At 38.7% G+C, this 19,129-nt stretch overlaps 2 protein-coding genes across 5 annotated transcripts in view; one reads left to right on the forward strand and one right to left on the reverse strand.

The window, feature by feature from the left end:
• Window positions 1–4,145, forward strand: part of cfap92 (cilia and flagella associated protein 92 (putative)) — a 36,589-nt gene extending 32,444 nt beyond the window's left edge. For all 4 annotated transcript variants that reach the window (XM_088636863.1, XM_088636864.1, XM_088636862.1 and 1 more), the window contains 4 exons: window positions 621–774; window positions 1,131–1,342; window positions 2,405–2,562; window positions 3,036–4,145. In XM_088636863.1, the coding sequence (XP_088492989.1) occupies window positions 621–774; window positions 1,131–1,342; window positions 2,405–2,562; window positions 3,036–3,225 (714 nt within the window). In that variant the 3' untranslated portion in view covers window positions 3,226–4,145. The remainder of the gene's footprint in view (window positions 1–620; window positions 775–1,130; window positions 1,343–2,404; window positions 2,563–3,035) is intronic.
• Window positions 2,660–17,457, reverse strand: acad9 (acyl-CoA dehydrogenase family, member 9). The gene is made up of 18 exons (XM_088636866.1): window positions 17,201–17,457; window positions 16,430–16,523; window positions 15,840–15,941; window positions 13,661–13,767; window positions 13,241–13,341; window positions 12,863–12,941; window positions 12,159–12,333; window positions 11,939–12,012; window positions 11,637–11,712; window positions 10,904–10,974; window positions 10,309–10,428; window positions 9,579–9,707; window positions 8,388–8,467; window positions 7,234–7,360; window positions 6,521–6,598; window positions 5,581–5,709; window positions 4,160–4,232; window positions 2,660–3,685 (listed from the first exon to the last, which is right to left on the reverse strand). Exons 1-18 carry the CDS (start codon window positions 17,390–17,392, stop codon window positions 3,585–3,587), a joined length of 1,908 nt encoding a protein of 635 aa, XP_088492992.1. The 5' UTR covers window positions 17,393–17,457; the 3' UTR covers window positions 2,660–3,584.
• Window positions 17,458–19,129: the final 1,672 nt, after the last annotated feature.

The following is a 19,129-nucleotide window of genomic DNA, read 5'->3' on the forward strand; positions in this document are numbered from 1 at the left end:
TTAGGCAAAGGGATTGAGTTTAATGACATTCTTGTTCCCAGGGAACCGTCGTATGAAACGGTAACAGCATAGGAGAGTATCATGTAACGCTAAATGTGACATAGGTAATTCACAATGATTGATAATTCTGAATTGTTCTGGTGAAGCTTTGGTATGTGATTGCTTTATTGAATGTAGTCATCACCTAATGAAGTACCCCTTTGAAGGCAAGGAGTCTGTCTAAACAATTACACGCAGTGCTTGAGGACTTGTTCAGTAATTTTATCCTTGAATAAGAGGATGGTTACAGTGTATAAATACATAATCATCCTCCTAGTGAGTTAAATGCGACTTGCATTTGAAGGATGGCTGTACTGTATGTAGAGATGAGATGTCACGTATTTAAAGGCAACTTAGTTATTTTTGTACTTGGCTTAATGTACCACTTTCAAGACTTTTCCAGCACTTTGTCATTTCAAATTGCATTGCTAAACTAGGAAGTTTAGAGCAAGGAAAAAAACATCATACTGTTATTTACCCCTCAGAAAAAATTGTGCTCTGCACAAAATATGATTAATTTTGTTTTTCCACAGTGACCAAACCAAATCAGTTGTAATTAAAATTTCCGTATCCTTTCTCAGCCCTGGAGAGAGAACATTCTGCATGCAAACTCTCTGCAGCCTACGCTGGCTCGTGACAGGTGGAGCTGGAGCAAACGGAATGAGGATTTTGAGCTGTACAAAAAGCCCCCTCTCCTCTTCAGCCCCGTGCCGCCAGCTTCAATGTTCCTGGCAGGTAGATTTGAATACCTTCTGCAGTGACTAGATTGTCACCTACTCTGCTCTTTTTTTATCAGGTCATTTGTCTGATGCCAAATTTTTTTGGTGACCAAATCAACAACATAATACAACAATGAAATAAAAGACCCTAGTTGCTCATGTTCACATTAACAGCAGTACACTATGCAGTACCTAGTTGTACAGTGTATGCCTGAAAGATATGCTACTGAATGGTGGCATTATTCTTATCTAATTCATAGGATCAGTGGCCAAATTACTAGGCTTACTCTAAGTTAATTCATCTTGATGTATTATGTCAGATGTAGTATTCAATGGCCAGAAGCTCTTTCTAATTTACGTTCTCTCCCCCAGGAGATCATCTGCATGATGAGCAGCTTCAAGCTGCCAGGAAGCAGTATATGAAATGGCTACGTAAAGTGCTGGCTACTGATGACATGAAACTCAACAGGTACTCTTTAGAGTTTAAGTGTCACACAGCTGGAGGTAACATGGACAGATTCCAGGAACTGCTGAAGGACAAACCCGTGAAATATTCCCTAAGGAGGCCAGGAATGGCCCTTAAGGTAAGTGAATCTTATACTCCAGGAAAATAAAAATGAAAACGTAGCTTTCACCCTGCTCACATAAAGAATGTTCAAACAGAGTATGTATGTGTGCATACAATTAAAGATTATAGATAGGCCTACATTACCTTTGATTTAAATTTTGAATGTTTTTCCTGAAAATGAACGTGACCATCTCACTTAACCAACTTGTACATCAGACAAATACTGGCAGAAAATATGAGTATAGCACTAGGAAAAGCTAGCAAGCTATACCATCACAGCTAAGGCATTTGAAACATGCACAAACACACAAAGAGTTATAGTGTAAGCGTTACGAATAGTACATCAGGGGTGGTCTGTGTCAATGTAATTCTGTCCCATTGTGCTGAATTCCTTTGTCAAGATCTCATGTGCATCTTAATGACAAGCCTATGAGCTCAAGTGTTAAATGTCAATCCGTGATGTAAAGAATAGAAAATCTGTTTTGATTAACCAATGAAAACAGTTGCAGTGCCAAAATCAGACAAATAACAGTCTTAAAAAAAGGTGAAAGAATTTTGTTAGCCTATATGAAGTGAACTGAACAAAAAACATAGAGCCTGATCTATAAAGAGTCTAGTGACTGTCTTTAATGATAGTATCTAGACACCGTTATAATGTTTATGCTTTAGTTTTGTAATTGATTTTTTCAGATAAATATAATAATGCTTATGTAAGATGTTTAACATTAAACATTTCAAAGAAGACTGTAATTTTCACATATTTAATGCAACATATTGTAGGTTTTGTTTTACTAAAGTCCTTAGTTGTTAAAAAGTCAAACTATTTTGTTGTTAATATGGTGCGAGTCTTGCTTTCTAATCTTAACTTTAAATGGATATATGGAAGTCCCATCTCTGAAAAATATAGGAGAAACCTGTACTTTGTACACAGTACTTTTACCATGTCACTGAAATTACAATCTCAATGCTTCCAATACACATTAACTCCTTTTAGGCAGTGGTCTGCTAATACACCTGTGGACACCTATAAAAAACGAGTCGGCTGCTTTGTTCTCATGTTTTTTTCTGTCTGCTGTAGCCCATTCCAGCACTGTCGGTGATCCAGGATCCATATGAGTCTGTTCAAGAGGTCAGAGCGGGGTTTGCACCAGGCTTACTGGAGCACCACAGCCTGAGCTGGGATAAGAACCTCATACCTCGCTCCAGTTTTCAACAGCTCAAAGGACAACCTTTCATGTGAGACCCTCTCTTTATTCTTACATGCATTTTTCGTCTCCATCCATTTTTCACAAGGGGAGATTATTGAAAGAAAGCATCAGAGTTGGAGTCAATGCCCATGCCCAATTCTGATTTATTTTTTATGATGGGAAGAAATGTGACTTGGTTCGAAAGAGGGAATGAGTAATTGAAAAACACAAACCCCAAATCTGGAAAGTAGTATTTTAAAGTAACACAAATACTTTAAAGCAGTTAACGTATACTCACTACTTCTTTAAAGTATGCAGTATGGTGGCAAGTTAACCATAATTAAATTCCTGCCTCTTATATCAGCGATGAAAATGCATGATTAAGCAGTTTAATTACCACTGCAAACAACTAATACTGACCTCCTGCATTTCAGCGTAAACTAGTCTCAAGAATTGCAAATATAAAAAAAATATATATTTAAAAAAGTTACAAAAAGTGCTTATTTGTGTTCCTTGTTGCAGAGGATATTGGAAAGACAGGTCATTCCGGTACAAGCGTGCAGCCAAACCCCTTACTGAAGAAGAGAGGAGTGGGTACTTATTTCAACAGCATAACAGCCCCTCTGAGGCAGCAGTGGCTGTCAAAACCCAGCCACTGAAAAACATTGTGGAGACACAGACTTACTGCAATGTCATCATGCAGGTCATCTAATGAATAAAAGGTTCCCTTTAACATATCTGCAAAGTTTACAATGGTTTAACACAATGTGGATAATGTTAAGAATAAGGCACTTTGAGTTATCATGTTTTGATAAATTCATTATTTTGTACCAGCTGTGGCTCAGTAGTAAATCCAGTAACTGTTTAACTGTGTTTTATTCGGGAGAGATCATTTATAGCCACAGTTAATTAAAAAATATTTACAATTTTAATTACAACGCAAAACTGTTTTCTGAAAAACTGAAGTTAACTGTGGTTAGAAAACAGCTCAAAATAATTCTCAAATGACTCATTTAGAATAGCTGTAACCAAAACTGGGCTCACAGTTAGCCTTTAGCACACAGGAGAACTTCAGAAAGTTCTGTCAAGTGGATGTGAACAACTATATGCCCTATTGTCCAGCACTTGCTTAGCAATCTTCTTTATGCTGTCATCGTTGTTTTCCGGGGAATCTGAAACAAAGGACACCTCAGTTATAGTTCTATGAATTTACTTAAGTCTTTTACTTTTCTTCAAGGTGTAACTTAAAAATCAAAGAGTGTAAAAAACATTATATATACACGGAATTTCCGACATTCTTTAAATGGTGGCACAGTGCTGGAACCCTGTATTCCATTCAGGACCTCTGCTATCTGTGTGGAGTTTGTATGTTCTCCTCATGTTCATGCGAGTTTCCACTTGGAGCTCTGGTGTCCTCCCATAGTCCAAAAACATACTGGTAGGTTAACTGGATTCTGGCACAATTGGTGTGTTTGTGTGCCTGTTGCTTGCTGAGATGTTTTTTTAAAAAGAATATATACGTAACTTATCATAACCCAAGAAAACCTAAGTGATTATGTGGTAGTAATGTGAACTAAAATGCGGAGACAAATATGATTTATTGAAATAAACTTAAAGAAAAAGCTTCTTCCATCTGTCCTACTTACGTTTTTCTAGCTGAGTCATCCAGTAGTTGTTTTGGAAATAAGCTTCACAGCAAAATGTGTTTGCAAGTAGCACCTAGGATTCACAGAAGAAGAAAATATTATATTTCTGCACAAATACTATGCCGAAATCTTCAAATCAAATCGTTTCTTCTTAACAGTCATACATAACTTTGCAGCCAGAAGAACACCACTTTCAGATACTTTTCTTGACTGGGTTTCACTTTTCTTACAATTTATATTTTAAAAATTGCAAGCTAAGAGGAAACAAACATCTGTTACCAATATTAACCTTAAATCAACATCCAGCAGGCTACATGCAAACAATTCAAAAGGGTAGGAAAAACAACCCATATGTGAGAAGAAAATTGCAGGTGGCAGGCGACTGATGATCGTGTATAATAGGTAAAAGCTATGCGTTTTATAAGGTCTTGTAATACCTTATAAAAAATGTTCATTTGTAACATGTCCAATGTGCACCTAATAGTCAAAAGGCAAAGTATTGTTTAACAGATAACATCATGTTGCAGCTGGCTGAGCTAAATCAAAAGTTTCTCTGAATCAAGCGTAATTACATTTCTCAGTTTACCATTACCGTTTCCTGCTGTCATGCTATTTTTAATGAATTAAACAATTTCCACAAAGGAAACTAGATAATAATCAAAGTCATTCAAATTCCATCTGCTTGCTGCAAACTTGAGATCCATATCACCAGCTCCCAACGCCAGGAACCCAATTTCTCACTGTTAATGGTGTAGAAACAGTTCCATTCATCATTAATTACAGGGATAAAACATGAATGGGAGCCGCACACAAATGTTTCACTGCAAGGAAATAACATGTTCAACCACAACGCTAGTCTGCATTGTGTTCAGTGCTACGTGTCAAACTAAAATTGTTACAGAAGCAAACACAAGGGGAGGTCATACCAGCTGCTGTTTGGACCTGCCAAAATCTAAATGCAAAGAACAAGCTTAAAGCCTATATTGCTTATATTCAATTCGATCTGTGATTCCATCATTTTTATTTTTGTAAATAATTAAATTTATTTTGAATTATACATCCACCCAAACTGAAATCGCCAATTGTGTCTTCACCTCTTGGCTCTCATGACCACGCCCTGTACTCCTACCATGCAGGGAAAACGAGGTACCGCAGAGCGGCTTCTCTGACTACTGCATTCCCGTTTAGCGGACGGGCAAGATGTACAAAATATTCCGCGATGGCCAGAGGAGAGGGGCGTCCCTCACTCCTTCTGAAATGGCGGAAAACTGTGATTCCGACAGTAGCCGAGAGCTGCCCGGCTAACTAATCCTAACCATACCCCCCAGCGCCGCTGAGCTGTTTGTGCGTTACTGCCTTGGGGATCCCAGCCACAGCTTGTCGATAACAACGATCATTTATTGTCGAGAGCCATACTGTACCTCGAGGTCGTGGTTACGGAGCCCAATGCTGATGGAACGGCTTGCTCTGGACAGAACAGCTGTCATAGCATAAAGGTTAATCATGATATCGGCCACTCTCTTTAGAACCAGCTGTTCATCAACAATCGTCTGGGAGAGAAAGAGAGTGCGAACATGATCACTGCTCCTAAGAGTATCCAAGCTGGAAATCACATATATTTATAAGAGTTTTTTTTTTTAATATTAAACTTTTTGCCATATACGATTTTTTGTAAATCATCCGCATCCTGGTAAATTAGGCGAGAGGTTCTGTAAAATACAATTACTAATATTCCTACGGTAGAAGATACTTATTGTGTACTGGCAAAGGGGGTTGTTTTGTGCTATAGTTGCATTCCTGAAGACATGCTCACAGTTGATGAAAGACTAAAGAATTTACACATGGAAAGAGGTTAACCACTCAAAATCAAAATCTGAAGAAGGTTATTTGTACTGATGTGAAGAGATATTTACAAGGGCAAGCTGTCAAACAGATGATCGATCACCTGTAACCTGGAGAACCACGATCTGTAAACTTTTACAGCTTTTGTATGACATTTTGTAAACAGGGAATCCAACCCAACTTATCTGAGGTATTATACAATTCATATGATTAAGTTTGTAAAAGCAGAAAAAATTAACCAAAATTACCCCTAATTAGCACTAAGATAAATTAGTTTTTATTCAGTTCATAAAAAAATATTTTATTCAATCTTATTCAATTGCTGACATATCTAGCTTGTTATTTCCAGTTCTATATTATACATTATAATTATAATTATTTGATACATTAGTGAATAACCATGTCATAAAGGGACTGAAATGGGTAAGTTGTAGCAATAAACAAAGCACAAGATAGTACTGAGACCAAATGTTACAAGATCTAAAAAGCTCAAAATATGTAATGGAAATAAGGAATTACCTTTCCATATCTGTAAAGTAAGCTTTCAACAGTACTTCCAAAGAAATACACATTTTCTTCAAGCTTCTTTGCGCTGTCCTACAAAGAAAAAAAAAGCCATAAGGCTTTGTGGCCTGTATGAAAAGTAATGTCCTATCTGTTCCAGCAAAAAGGTGCCCCGATTAGTTTTCCATACATCTTCCACACAATGAACTGGTTGAGTTGGTGCCTGCACACTAACTTTATTGCCCGTTGGGACTTGAAAGTCCCGTCAGTAGAAAAAGTCTGATTCTGAGCTTCAAAGAGGAGGAAGGAATGATATTAAGGTGAACAGCAGCCTGCAGTTTATGAACACTTTTGTTTTACACAAAAAAACAGGCCATAAAGAGTTACATCACAAATGACCACTGATAACAGGAGACTGAACACAATGTACAATAAATGACTTTGTAAATAGGCATTTCATTTTCAGTGTGCTGTAAAAGACTAGAAGATTTGAAATTATTTTATAAACAATTCATCTCAACACAATGTTTATTAGCAGTTCTCAACATTTTTTTTCCTGAGGTCCCTATGTCATCTGCCAACCATGAAAACTTACTACAATGATGAAATGAGAGTAGACGGAGCCAGAAGCAAGACCTCAGCTTTCAATTTCCCCTGGTTTGTAGTCTCAGCAGAGGCTGTTATACCAAGGCGGTTAATTGAAGGGTCAGAGGTGGATCGCTGCTTACCGTCAAGCTGGGGTGCACTACACCGTCGTTGCCTGTCAGCCCTAAATCAACCTTCTTGCTGACCGAATCACGCAGCTTCTTTCCAAACATTTCCAGCACAACTCCAATATTACCTTTCTTCATCTCCCTTAGTGGACAAAAAGAGAATCAAAACACGAGAAGTGCAAAACACTTTTGGAGTATCTCTCCACTTCATGGAAGGAAACGTAATAATGCACACCAATCTTTCCGAAATGATTTATTGATTTGACTCTAGGCAGCACAATGACACGATGGTTAGCTCTGCTGCCTCACATTTCCAGAATTCTCACCTCCCAGAGACTTGCATGACTAGTCTGGCTGTTCTATTGTCCCTTTCTCTGCAGTCCTGGGCAGTCAATGGACTGCAGTGCTATCCAGCAGGAGAGCAGTCATGTGCTTTCAAGTCTTATGCCTCTTTGACAGGCACCAGCTTGCTGTGACTCTGACCAGGAGATAAGCAGCTTACCGAAAATGGACAGACGTTTTAACTGGTGTTCAAATACTGTCAACCCTATACAGTAATTTATCTCTACAGTGTTATCCATGTATTGTACTTGTTTTCAGTATGTGCTTTTGTAAATATTTTAGTCTTTCAGTGAATTTTCCTAATGTACAATATTTTCATTGCTGTACTCTTATTGCCTTATTGGGATATGGTAGAAAATATTTGATAAGATCTAAGCAACATTCCTCATCACAAATATGCACAAATCTGTTTTTTACTTATTCTTTTTAAATGCCTTCATATGTTCTCAATCTGGTAAAATGATTTTGCCATAAACCTTTACTTAAAAACATTCCCAATCCTGTTGCTTTAAGTCGTAAACTGACATATATTACTACTTTTATTACAGCATACTGATACCAGAATCCTGGTAAGCACCATCAGTGGATCTATATCTTTCTAAAGCCCTAACATTATTTTTTTTACTTACAAATAAAAAAGAAATCAATTGGTTTAACTTGAGCATGGAAAAACAAGAACTTTATCATGTTGTTCCCAGGGTCACAGTGAGTGCTTAAAGCATTACACAAAACATTCTGAATAACAGAAAAGACTCAGAAAAGATATATTTTTTTATTTTTTACTGTTAATACTTTTTAGGACTAATTTACACAGGACGAATACTTACTTTATTTTTCCAGTCAGGATTTTACCTGCATATTGCATTCCAGTAAGCGCAATATACATTCTCAGAATTTCATTGGTTCCCTGTTGATTGACAAATTTAAACACTGTTATCTTAATGATTTTTAGCCACCATTAAAAACAATTAGAGCACATTTAAAATTTCAACCTCTTAAATGCAACATCATATGATTTTCAGGTTGATTTAAATATGATGTCAGAGTTTAGTTATAAATCTGTAAACATTTTAATTACAAAGGTGTGATATCCAAATGCAAACTATGTTTTTCAAATAGCTTCCATAATATAAACCACAATTATAACCGAATTAGTTTCAAGAGAATTCATTCAACGGCTCCCCACATCACCACATCATACCTAATGCGGTTCCTTGAGATGAAATGGTAATTTGTTTTACAATCCTGCTTTCAAGGACTGATATTATATCCATTAGCTCATGACTGGGGAGAGTGTACTTCCCAAATATCCCTTCTGGAATTTCAACAGAATCCACTGTAAGAATTTCAGTATGGCAAATTTCAGCTAAAGGAGCTTCTACTGCTCCTTTACCGAGAATAAACCTAAACCCAGACTGGCAGGAAATGTGATTTATAAATAAAATGTATACCTTTGAGGAGTTTTCATCTCCTAATGAGCTATAAAAAAGCTCACAAAATAACAAAATGATAATTTCTAACAATAATAAATTATATTTTACACAACTATTCCTCCTATGGTTCTCCTATGTGTTTATGAGGGGACCATTTCATCTGCCACTGAAAAGCTGCACCACATCTAGTCTCATTGAACAGCAGATCTAGTGGAGACGTTGGATGTTACTTCAACAGTGGAATTAAGAGGAGATATTAAGAAGTCCAGACTGAACAAATCCAATATAAAATTTATCTAGGACATTGAAGTTAAAACCCCCATGCACTCTTACGAAGAGTGTTATGGGATTTTTTGATGTCTCATCTGAAGGAAGGCATCTACTACAGCATAGTGTTCCCCGGGACACTGGGTTGGAAATTCTGGCTCGGGGGAGAAGAGTGCCACCTACTGGCCCTGAGCTGAACAGCACGTACAACAGCCACCTGAAAATTCCTTGGAGCTCTCTTCTTCCAGTCCTGACCAGTCTAGTCTTCCCTGGCTTGTGAGCTCTGACCAGGCCAAGCTCCAATACTGTAAGTCATACCTCAAAAATGAGCAGGATGCGGCAGTCCCTGAGGTAGCGCTCATAAGGGAAATTCTTGGTGTAGCCCAGACCTCCTAGGACTTGCAGAGCTTCACTGACACACTGCCACCCGCCCTCAGAGCTGAAAACCTGAAAACATGATGAGCACAAAGCACTAAAACATAACCGAATGAACAGTGTCTACACCGCAATAACGAAAATACTGTACATGTATATCTCCTCATTTAACAGAAGCAATCCTCTTTTTCCCCCTGAAAGGAAAACAGACCTTCTTGCACATCAAACACAACTTTTAAACCATTTTTAGTACATGTAAAGTATCACAGGTACGAGTACATATTTGTTCCCTGTGACAACAGCAAAAAATTATTTGTAATATAATTAGAAACGTCTCAAGAGAAAATGAATAAAATGATAAATTACAACATCAGTATGACCAAATATACATTAAAATGCCAGAGCAACTGACAACTAAGGAAACAATACAGGAGTAGAATATTGCACCTGATTCAGAACACAGATTTCAATTAAATAATGCATTGTGACAAACCTTTTCCATTCAACTCAAATCACCATGGTTATTATCTTATAGGTGGCAAGAATGTACAGTAAGTGGCATTTTATTACGATTTCTTTCCTTTAAATGGCTGAATCGTGTTCCTATTCCTCATAGACAGCAGAGGAGAAACATTGTATCATCTCTGGTGTCAACCTAAAACGCCAACCTCACCTTCACCATTGCAGCCTCCACTGAACAATCGGGTATTCCTGGACGATCCATCATTCCTGCTGTCAGGTAAGCCATACTCTCCATCACGTACGCTTTCTGAGCCATCAGTGCAAACTTCTCCTGTTAATGCACGGAATAAGACATCATATATCATCTGCTTAGGGCAGGGAAGCAGCTATACACATGAAGCTCTGATATAGTTTGATCCTTTAATTACACTATCAATTATACAGGCAAGAGGTTTGACTCCATGCAGAAAAGAAAGCAGACACAAAGTTTCGGCTGTGGAGCCTTTTCATACACCTGAAGAAAGCTCCACAGCCAAAATGGTGTGTCTCTTTTCTTTTCAGCATGGAATAAACCTTTACCTGTTCCTTCGCAGCCTACGCATGCTGATGCAGCTCCCTACTTGAACTACTCTAACAATTATACTTACAACACAAGGTATTCGGCTGGACTTTGGCTTAAGTGTCTTTGCTTAAAGGGTGATCTCTTGGCACTTTTGATGTTTTACTCTTAATGTTTAAATAGGTAACATTAGCATTCAATGAAAAGACACACAAAAATGGATGTTCTGTTTTTAGACATATCTTACCTGAATCATTCCAAACTCACTTATACTCGTGTTGAACTGTTTTCGCGTACATGCATACTCCGAGGTTAGTTCTGAAAGACAACAAATCGTCAGCTATTGACAATATTTTCTTGCTGCCTTTGATACATCTCCATAAAAATGTACTACTAAGCAACCAAAAGGAGTACTGATTGAGATCTTAAAAATAACCCTGCAAGGTCACAGGAGGCCTTCAAGTCACAGGACTGCAAAAACACAGCTAGTCTGTTCAGTGGGCATTGCCTGGTCACTGTTAAATGGCACAGACAAGACCCATACAAGCAAACTCTGGTTTATAGGACCCAACATATGATAGTAAAGCTTTGGATTAGAGCCATTTCTAAATGTTTTATGAATTGAACATGTTAAAACATACTGACATAAATCTGATCATATCCTACCTGAACTGTGAATTGTGTCAGTAACCAAACCCAAATCCAAAAACTGCCTGAACCACTTTCTACCATTAGGACTAAGTTTAATAGTTTTATAACTGTTTACATAATTAATAACAAGTTAACAGAATGCTTAATTTTCAGATTATAATAGAGATGCAAACTAAAGAGTAATCTGACTTCCGTAGTTTTTCGTGTAATTCCATTTTATTCATAATGTAAAAGAAGAAGAGTGTTAACTGAAATGAGAAACGAAGCTCTGAATCTCCCTGCACATTGTTCTGATGCTTGTGAAACAGGCTACATCAAATCCCTCCTACCTATGAGCTTCTTTATCATCCCGGCACTTGCACTTCCCATGCTGAATCTCCCACTATTTAAGATATTCATAGCAACCTGACAAAAGAAGGGGGTTTACGTCAAACACAAAGAGCCAATGAACCAGACACTCTGCTCACAGATGAGGAGAGCAGGTACAGTATATCTCGAAGCAGAGGAAAGAGCTTTAACCAAACTGTCTAAACAATCTAGAGCCCCCAGAGCTTGTTCTGAAGATCAATCACACTGATTCAGTCCAGAGGAATATCTGGTGCACAAAGATGGTAAATTATGAATGCATTACCTTAAATCCACCTCCGACTTCTCCAATGACATTTTCTACTGGCACCTTGGTATTTTCAAACAGAACTTCGCAGGCTGGAAGTTGAACAAAACCCAACGCTTAAATCAACTCACAGTGCATCACAGTCCAGCGAAGGCTTTGGCAAAGTTTTTTATTCTACAAATTTAGCTACAGTATACTAGTGCACAAAAATAGCAAACATAGCTGCGAATAAACTTACTGTTAGAACCTCGAATGCCCAACTTATCCTCAGGTTTCCCACTACTGACTCCTCCGAAGGCTTTTTCCACAATGAATGCTGTGATTTTGTCTTTCGTTTCCCCATCTTTGTCAATTACCTCTGTTCGTGCGAAAACTGTAAAAATATCAGCAATGCCTCCATTGGATATCCAGAACTGAAAAAAGACATGTCCAAAGTGGGTAAAAAGAAATAACCTCAGTAAAAATAAATAAGGTCCTAGAACGCTGGAATAAAACAGATGTTTCTCTCGTGAAAACATTTGCATTGAAAAAGCTCCCTGAAAGTCGACAAACTTTTCAATGAGCTTTATATTGACTATTAGTTTAGCTGCAACTGTCCAATTATTCTCAGTACTTTTCAGCTCAAATTCAGTAAACATAATTGCAAAAATATATTTTAGCTATTTCATTATGGAATAATTTTCAGAAGTTTTAATCACAAGAAAGTATTTTTTCATTTGCAATGAATCACTGACATCTGTGTACTTAATCATGCTGCTATGACCCATTCTGCAAGATCATATTTGTTAATGCCATGTAAATCTGACATTCAGAAGCTTTAAGAACTTTTAATTAGGAAAACAGGGGATGGTACCAGACTAATGAAGTGCCTACTACACATCTGCAAAAAGCACAGGGCTTTATTTTTTTTAATATATCCGGCTTATCCAAAATAAACATTACCTTTGTTCCATTGAGAACAAAATGTCTGCCGTCCTCACTCAAGGTGCCTCTGGTCTGGATGGATGCCGCATCACTCCCGCTGAGTAAACACAGACAGGTCCTTACTAACAGGACACCAAACACATAAAATCCCTCCTACATCTATATTCAACACCTAATTCAGGAAAACAGAGTACATTCTAGTGTTCAGCCCCTCCTTATTATGCGAGTCCCAATGTAACAGAGTTAATCAGATCTGTGCCTCTTACAGAAGGTGATGTGTTCCCCTGTAAGTCCTGTCTTGCAGCAGAGCTGGTCTTCTGCTGTGGCAGAAACCACTCGGAGGCAGAGAAGCACTTGTTACACCAAGCACCCCTGGGAAACTGTTCTGGGACCTACCTGCCCGGCTCTGTTAGACAAAAGGCCGCAACATGCTCTCCTGATGCCAGCTTGGGCAAGTACTTGGCTTTCTGTTCATCGTTACCCGCGATGAGGATTCCCTGAACAGAGGACAAATACAGCAGTTGCACTCAAAACGAAACTTGGTTAACGCATAAACCATCCTCGAGTATTTTAAATAAGGGTTCAGAGCCCCTTCACAGTCTCACATCTGGCAAGGAAATTCTTTTGACGGGTGTAATAATGATACTTCATGGCAAATGTCTCGGTTCTGACTGATTGCTTGTCTGAGGTGGCATCCGCACAGCAAATGAATGTCTCACACATTTTGTGAAAGGAGAGGTAATGTCAGGAAAGCATGTGTTCGGATGGCTCCGGCTGTGTTATTTGCATCTGTCCTTGAGATTCAGTGACAGTTACCTTCAGTCCTATTGCTTGATGAGCTGCTAACGTGACTGCGATGGAACCATCCAATGATATAATCTCACCCAGGCGTGCATACATTGTGTTAGACAGTCCAAGGCCCCCTGCAAACAGATAATTCTTTAATATTGATAGCAAAGTAGCAAAGTTTGCTGCATCAAAATTGTGGTTGATTAAATCTCCTTTGTAGAAAAACAGTGCACTGTTACAATTAAAAATTAGAAAAAGCTCACAAGTTCTTAACCCACTGTTAAAATAAGCTGGGAAGATTCATTTTTAAACAATAAAACATTAACATAACATGCCTAGTTTTAATAACGGAAAAACAGGTTAAAATGTTTTTGAAATACTGGCTTTAAAAATTGGGCTGATCCAACAGTTTTTGTTGTGTTACACCAATAGAACTTACAGCTCTGGAACATTTAACAAACTGCAAGTTTAAAAAACGGACACATTTATCACTTGCCAATGAGCCAATTAACGTAAATCTGCCTCTCAGGTTTTTCTCACAGCTGCAAGTCAGTAAATTTTGTGTGATTACGCGACACGCCTGATGTATTATGTTACTTTTACATCTCTTCACCCAGGGATAGCAGAACTCTGAGCCATTCAGGTGCTTGAGTGGATAATTCTCACTGCCTGGTAGAGGATCCTCAGCAATGCTCATCAGAAACTTTGAAATACATATTTTGAAACGTATCAGAGACAGAGCATTGACATCATATGACTCACACTTTTACGCCATATTCAGAGGGGGCAACGATTAAAGTGCAACAACATGAGCAAACTGAGTCCCAGATGAGACGCTTTTCTCACAAATTATGGCAAACCGTTACAATCAAAATTTGAACACACTGATGGGCTTGAAATCAAAAGATCAGTTGGTTAAATATCATGATCACAACAATCCACACTTAATTTGGATAGAAATGGTTCAGATCAAAAGTGGAAGCCTGTGAAGAGAGATGGGGCTTTGAGAAAGAGCCATCTGTTAATGGAAACAAACCCATGGAATGAGGCAGTCCTGTTCTTGATTGAGTAATTAAACTGGTAGGACAGGATCGTTGAAGAACGTGCTACTCCACTGGGCTAATTAAGAGGCTTATAAGAACAAGCAGAAGAAAAAGGGCTCCAGAGACAGTGTCTAAAATCTAGGCTGTCAGAAGAGGGTAAATGAGAGTAATTAGTAAGAAGTAATGGATAGACTGGCTCAAAGGCCTGGGAGACTCAGCAGGTTAGGGGGTGTTTGAGAAGATACAGCTTGGGTCTGTACTCGAGGGCTGCCACAGGGGCTGGACAGGTGGCTGTTTGGCAGATTGTCAGCCAGGCTTCATGAGGATGAAGGCACTGTGGAGGAGAGAGGTGGGTGGACCTTCTCAACCAAGGCTGATGGGAGGCGTTGGGACCTGCAGGAGTCGGGCATTGCTTGTTATTGTAGCGTACTCTCCTCCCACAGGCAAGAGAAACTGGAGTTAAGATGACGGGCTGAATCCTGACTCATCCCTGTGTCTCAACATCAGCAGATAGGCAGTCCCAGAATGTGACATTTGAGAGAACCCCAAACTGGCTGCTGCTGCTGTATAAGGAGTGCAGGTTTTGATTAAAGAGGTGCGTTTTTCCAGCCAAATCGGATTGGCAGGAAGAGTCGGCAATAGGAAAAAAAGACCACATGCTTGGTGAAGAGCGGCACAGTTGTTGTAGTATTTGATGTGAAGATTGAGAACTGAGCATTAGGGGTTAAGCCATGTTGAATACTCCAGTATCTTTGAGTTCATGTGAATATTGCAAATGGGTGATGTTAAATTTAAATTTCAGTGCCTTCCGATTAAAAAAAAAAATCCATTTCATCTGAACTCTTAGAAAATAGAAATAGAAGGTAACTGAGCAAATACAAAAGCGCGATCTTATATACATGGAGCGGCGTTAAAAAACAACTGAGAAGGAAGAAACCTCTCTTCCTTGAGAGGGGACTAATGTGGTGGATCGAGAATCACAGAGAGGGAGAAGACAATGTTGGCAATGATGGATGTATGGTAATATGTCTATTGGCACTGACACAGTGACTACATATTATTTGCATTGTTAAATTATTTGATGCGCACATCTGTAACTCGACACGCTTAAAATATTGCATGAGCAGGCAGTTATTTCCTTATATCTGTCTTAACCTCCTCACCATATTCCTCAGGAATCTGGATTCCAAAGAGACCTAGTTCTTTTAATCCAGTCATTGTTTCTGGAGGGATTGTAGCTTCATGGTCAATCCTTTTGGAATCCACTGGAAAAGGGAACATGAAAGTTTCAGAGAAATAATTATGCAGATAATTAAAAAATAGCATTTGTTTATGGCCCAATATGGTCTGGTATACCAAGAATACAGGACATGAACTAAACTTCAAATTACATAAATTACATAAATACATAAAATGCGTTTTATACTACAAATAGAATTAGAGTGTAGATTCACATAAGTCATATGTTGAGATTTATCTAAAGTAAATTAAAGGCTCAGGATGACAGTTAATTGAGTTAATTATGATCTAACTGCCTTTAGATTTGACTGTAACTAGGTGTTCTAGGTGTTTCAAAAATCATATTTGCTTTTGCCTTAATAGAGCCAAGACCATGCACACTACCTTGAATTCTCACTATACTTAAAGAAAGCTATTTTATTCCCAGGGTCTCGCCAGGTTTAAACTTTGGGGTATCGAACTCATGTAGCCATTTTGCAATTGTTCTGTTTCCAAACTTGTCCTCATCGCCTACCATCTTCGTTGAAAAAACGTTCCACTGGTGCAACAAGCTGATTAATTTCTTCTAGTTCTTCCCTGCTGATTTCTGGATAGGGAAAAACTTCTTTCTACAAAAGAAGAAAATGCATTAATTACACCAGACACTCAAATGGATTCCACATATATGAAAATTTATACTGTCAAGAATCCATTCTACATCATAACACTGTTAAAGACAGTAAAGTCAGATACACTACTTGTACTGTTCGCCAGACTGATTATTCTCTTAGATATATTACACTAAACAAATGATGATCAGATACGTAATTGTGCTAATGTAACAATCGCGAAAGACGTTCTGCTATATTACTTTGTTGTATTATATTGTGAAGAGAAAGAAATGGTAAAAGAAGGCTGCACGGCCGAAACGTTGTGTTTTCTTTCTTCTCTTTCCAGCATGGAATAAACCTATTAATTGTTCCTTTGCAGCCTACGCATGCTGACGCAACTACCCACCTGAACTATACATGACATATTTAAATATATATATAAAACATGCAATCTAATTTAACATCCGTTATTGCTCCAAAATAAAGTGGTGTCATACATTACTAAAACACAATCTATTCTAATTCCAATATTTTCTAAGCAGAATATATATGTGGTAAAATTTGTATAGTAGACACAAGTACAATTCGAAAGATATTCTGATGAAAACAGAATACAGCTTATCAGAACACTGAACTTTTAATCATGGTTTACAAACACGGACTAGGTATGTAAGTGAATCTGTATTACTACTTACCTTGTTGATTTGACCAAGAAACAGGTCCTTAGCATACGCCAGACTCCTCCCATGAGTCTTGAAATGCCGTTGAGTTTGCAAACTTACTCTGTAACCTTCATTTCCTATTAGTCCAACTCGGAGGGTCAACAGATTCCTCCATAATTTCACTGATTTAGAAAACCTAAAAAGCCCGTTCAAGCTCATTGTCATCTCAGCCAACTCAAAGCACTTTTCTCCTTCAGCCCTCCAAAGACCTTTCACCCCTTTCTGTCGCAGTGTGATGACATAAGCAGACGTGGAACAAAATACCATGCAATATTATTCACAACCACAAGATGGTGCGCTTTAACCAACTGCGATCTAAAGCAATTCAAAAAGACATGGACTGAAGATTTCAATACAATGTGGAGCTCACTTCAGTTGCAGCTGACTAATCTAGAAGACCAGTGAGACAATCACAAAGAATGGAGTTGTTTGTCCTTTAAGGATACACAACATAACACTGAAACTGGTAGCTGGGATAATTTATACCAATAAGTTTCTTTTGACGCTGTTGATGGCTTCTGTTGTAACCAAAGGTAATATTTGATACATTACATTTTGGCTGTGTAGCTGTCTTCATGTGTATGAAAAGATTCCCCAGTAGAAACACGTTTATCTTTCATTTTCTTTTCCATGTGGAATTAACCTGCTTGGTCTTTGAGGCTCAGTTAATAAAGACTGACTCAACATCTCCCCACTCTAACTGCACGAAGTACTGACACTGAATATGTTCAATACATTTGACTTCCTAAAAGCTACAATAACACATCTTGCACGCTCACGTTTAATTTTTAGTCTAGCCCAGAGCCTACTAAAAGATTCTCAAAAATATCAATGAAGATAAATTATTAATTCTGTTTCATAAATGCTCTGACGAAGTAGAAATTATTTATTCCTCGTGAGATTAAAGATGGTGAGAGAGGGGGGGAGGTACAGATGATGTACAGACCTGAGCATTTTCTGTATTATCCCGTGGGAACAGAAAAACAGCCATCTTTTCCGTGCTGCACACTGGTGTTTATATCATTTTATATCATTGTACCTAACCTCATTCACCTGTTTGGAATCCTGTTAACTGTGATTTTTAGATCACAAGTGGATTTATTATATCGTTTTACACTATAATCCAATTGGCCGAGGAGAAGTTCATTATATGAAATTTATGATTAGGCCAGTGTTCTCAGATTTCTAAAGTTGACTTTCCCTGTAATCATTCTTGGGGTAGCAACTGAGAAATGGAAAATATTCAAAAACATTAACATGATGGTTCTCTGTTATTAATTTCTGATACTTTCTAGAGGGTAGTGCATACAAGAGAAAGTCAATTGCCATTTTCAAATAAAGAATTTTTGAGGGAGCTGTGCATAATAGACCTTGAAAAGAAAAAAAAACATGTATACAGTATATATATATATTCAATATAGTGTAACGCTTACGGCCGACAGGGCGCTGTGTAAGAGCCGGCGTACCAGAGCGGGTGACGTCACCGCCCTTCCCTGTGATAGCAGGACCACAGCTACTGGGCTGTGGAGAGATCTCTCTTTGGCTCACGGGGCTAGGTCGCTGCTGAGAGACGCGGAAGTCCCGGGTTCGAGCCTCCAGTCGGGATGGGGCCGACCAGATGCGGCAAGGGCGCCCGCCTGAGCCCCCGTTGCGTTACATTGGTGTCAGAAGTGGGATGGGATAGCCCTTCGCCGGGGACGGCGATTTAAGCGGGGGAGAGTGTAACGCTTACGGCCGACAGGGCGCTGTGTAAGAGCCGGCGTACCAGAGCGGGTGACGTCACCGCCCTTCCCTGTGATAGCAGGACCACAGCTACTGGGCTGTGGAGAGATCTCTCTTTGGCTCACGGGGCTAGGTCGCTGCTGAGAGACGCGGAAGTCCCGGGTTCGAGCCTCCAGTCGG

The sequence above is a fragment of the Lepisosteus platostomus genome, chromosome 6, assembly GCF_059453375.1.
Source record: "Lepisosteus platostomus isolate fLepPlt1 chromosome 6, fLepPlt1.hap1, whole genome shotgun sequence".
NCBI classification, from domain to species: domain Eukaryota; kingdom Metazoa; phylum Chordata; class Actinopteri; order Semionotiformes; family Lepisosteidae; genus Lepisosteus; species Lepisosteus platostomus.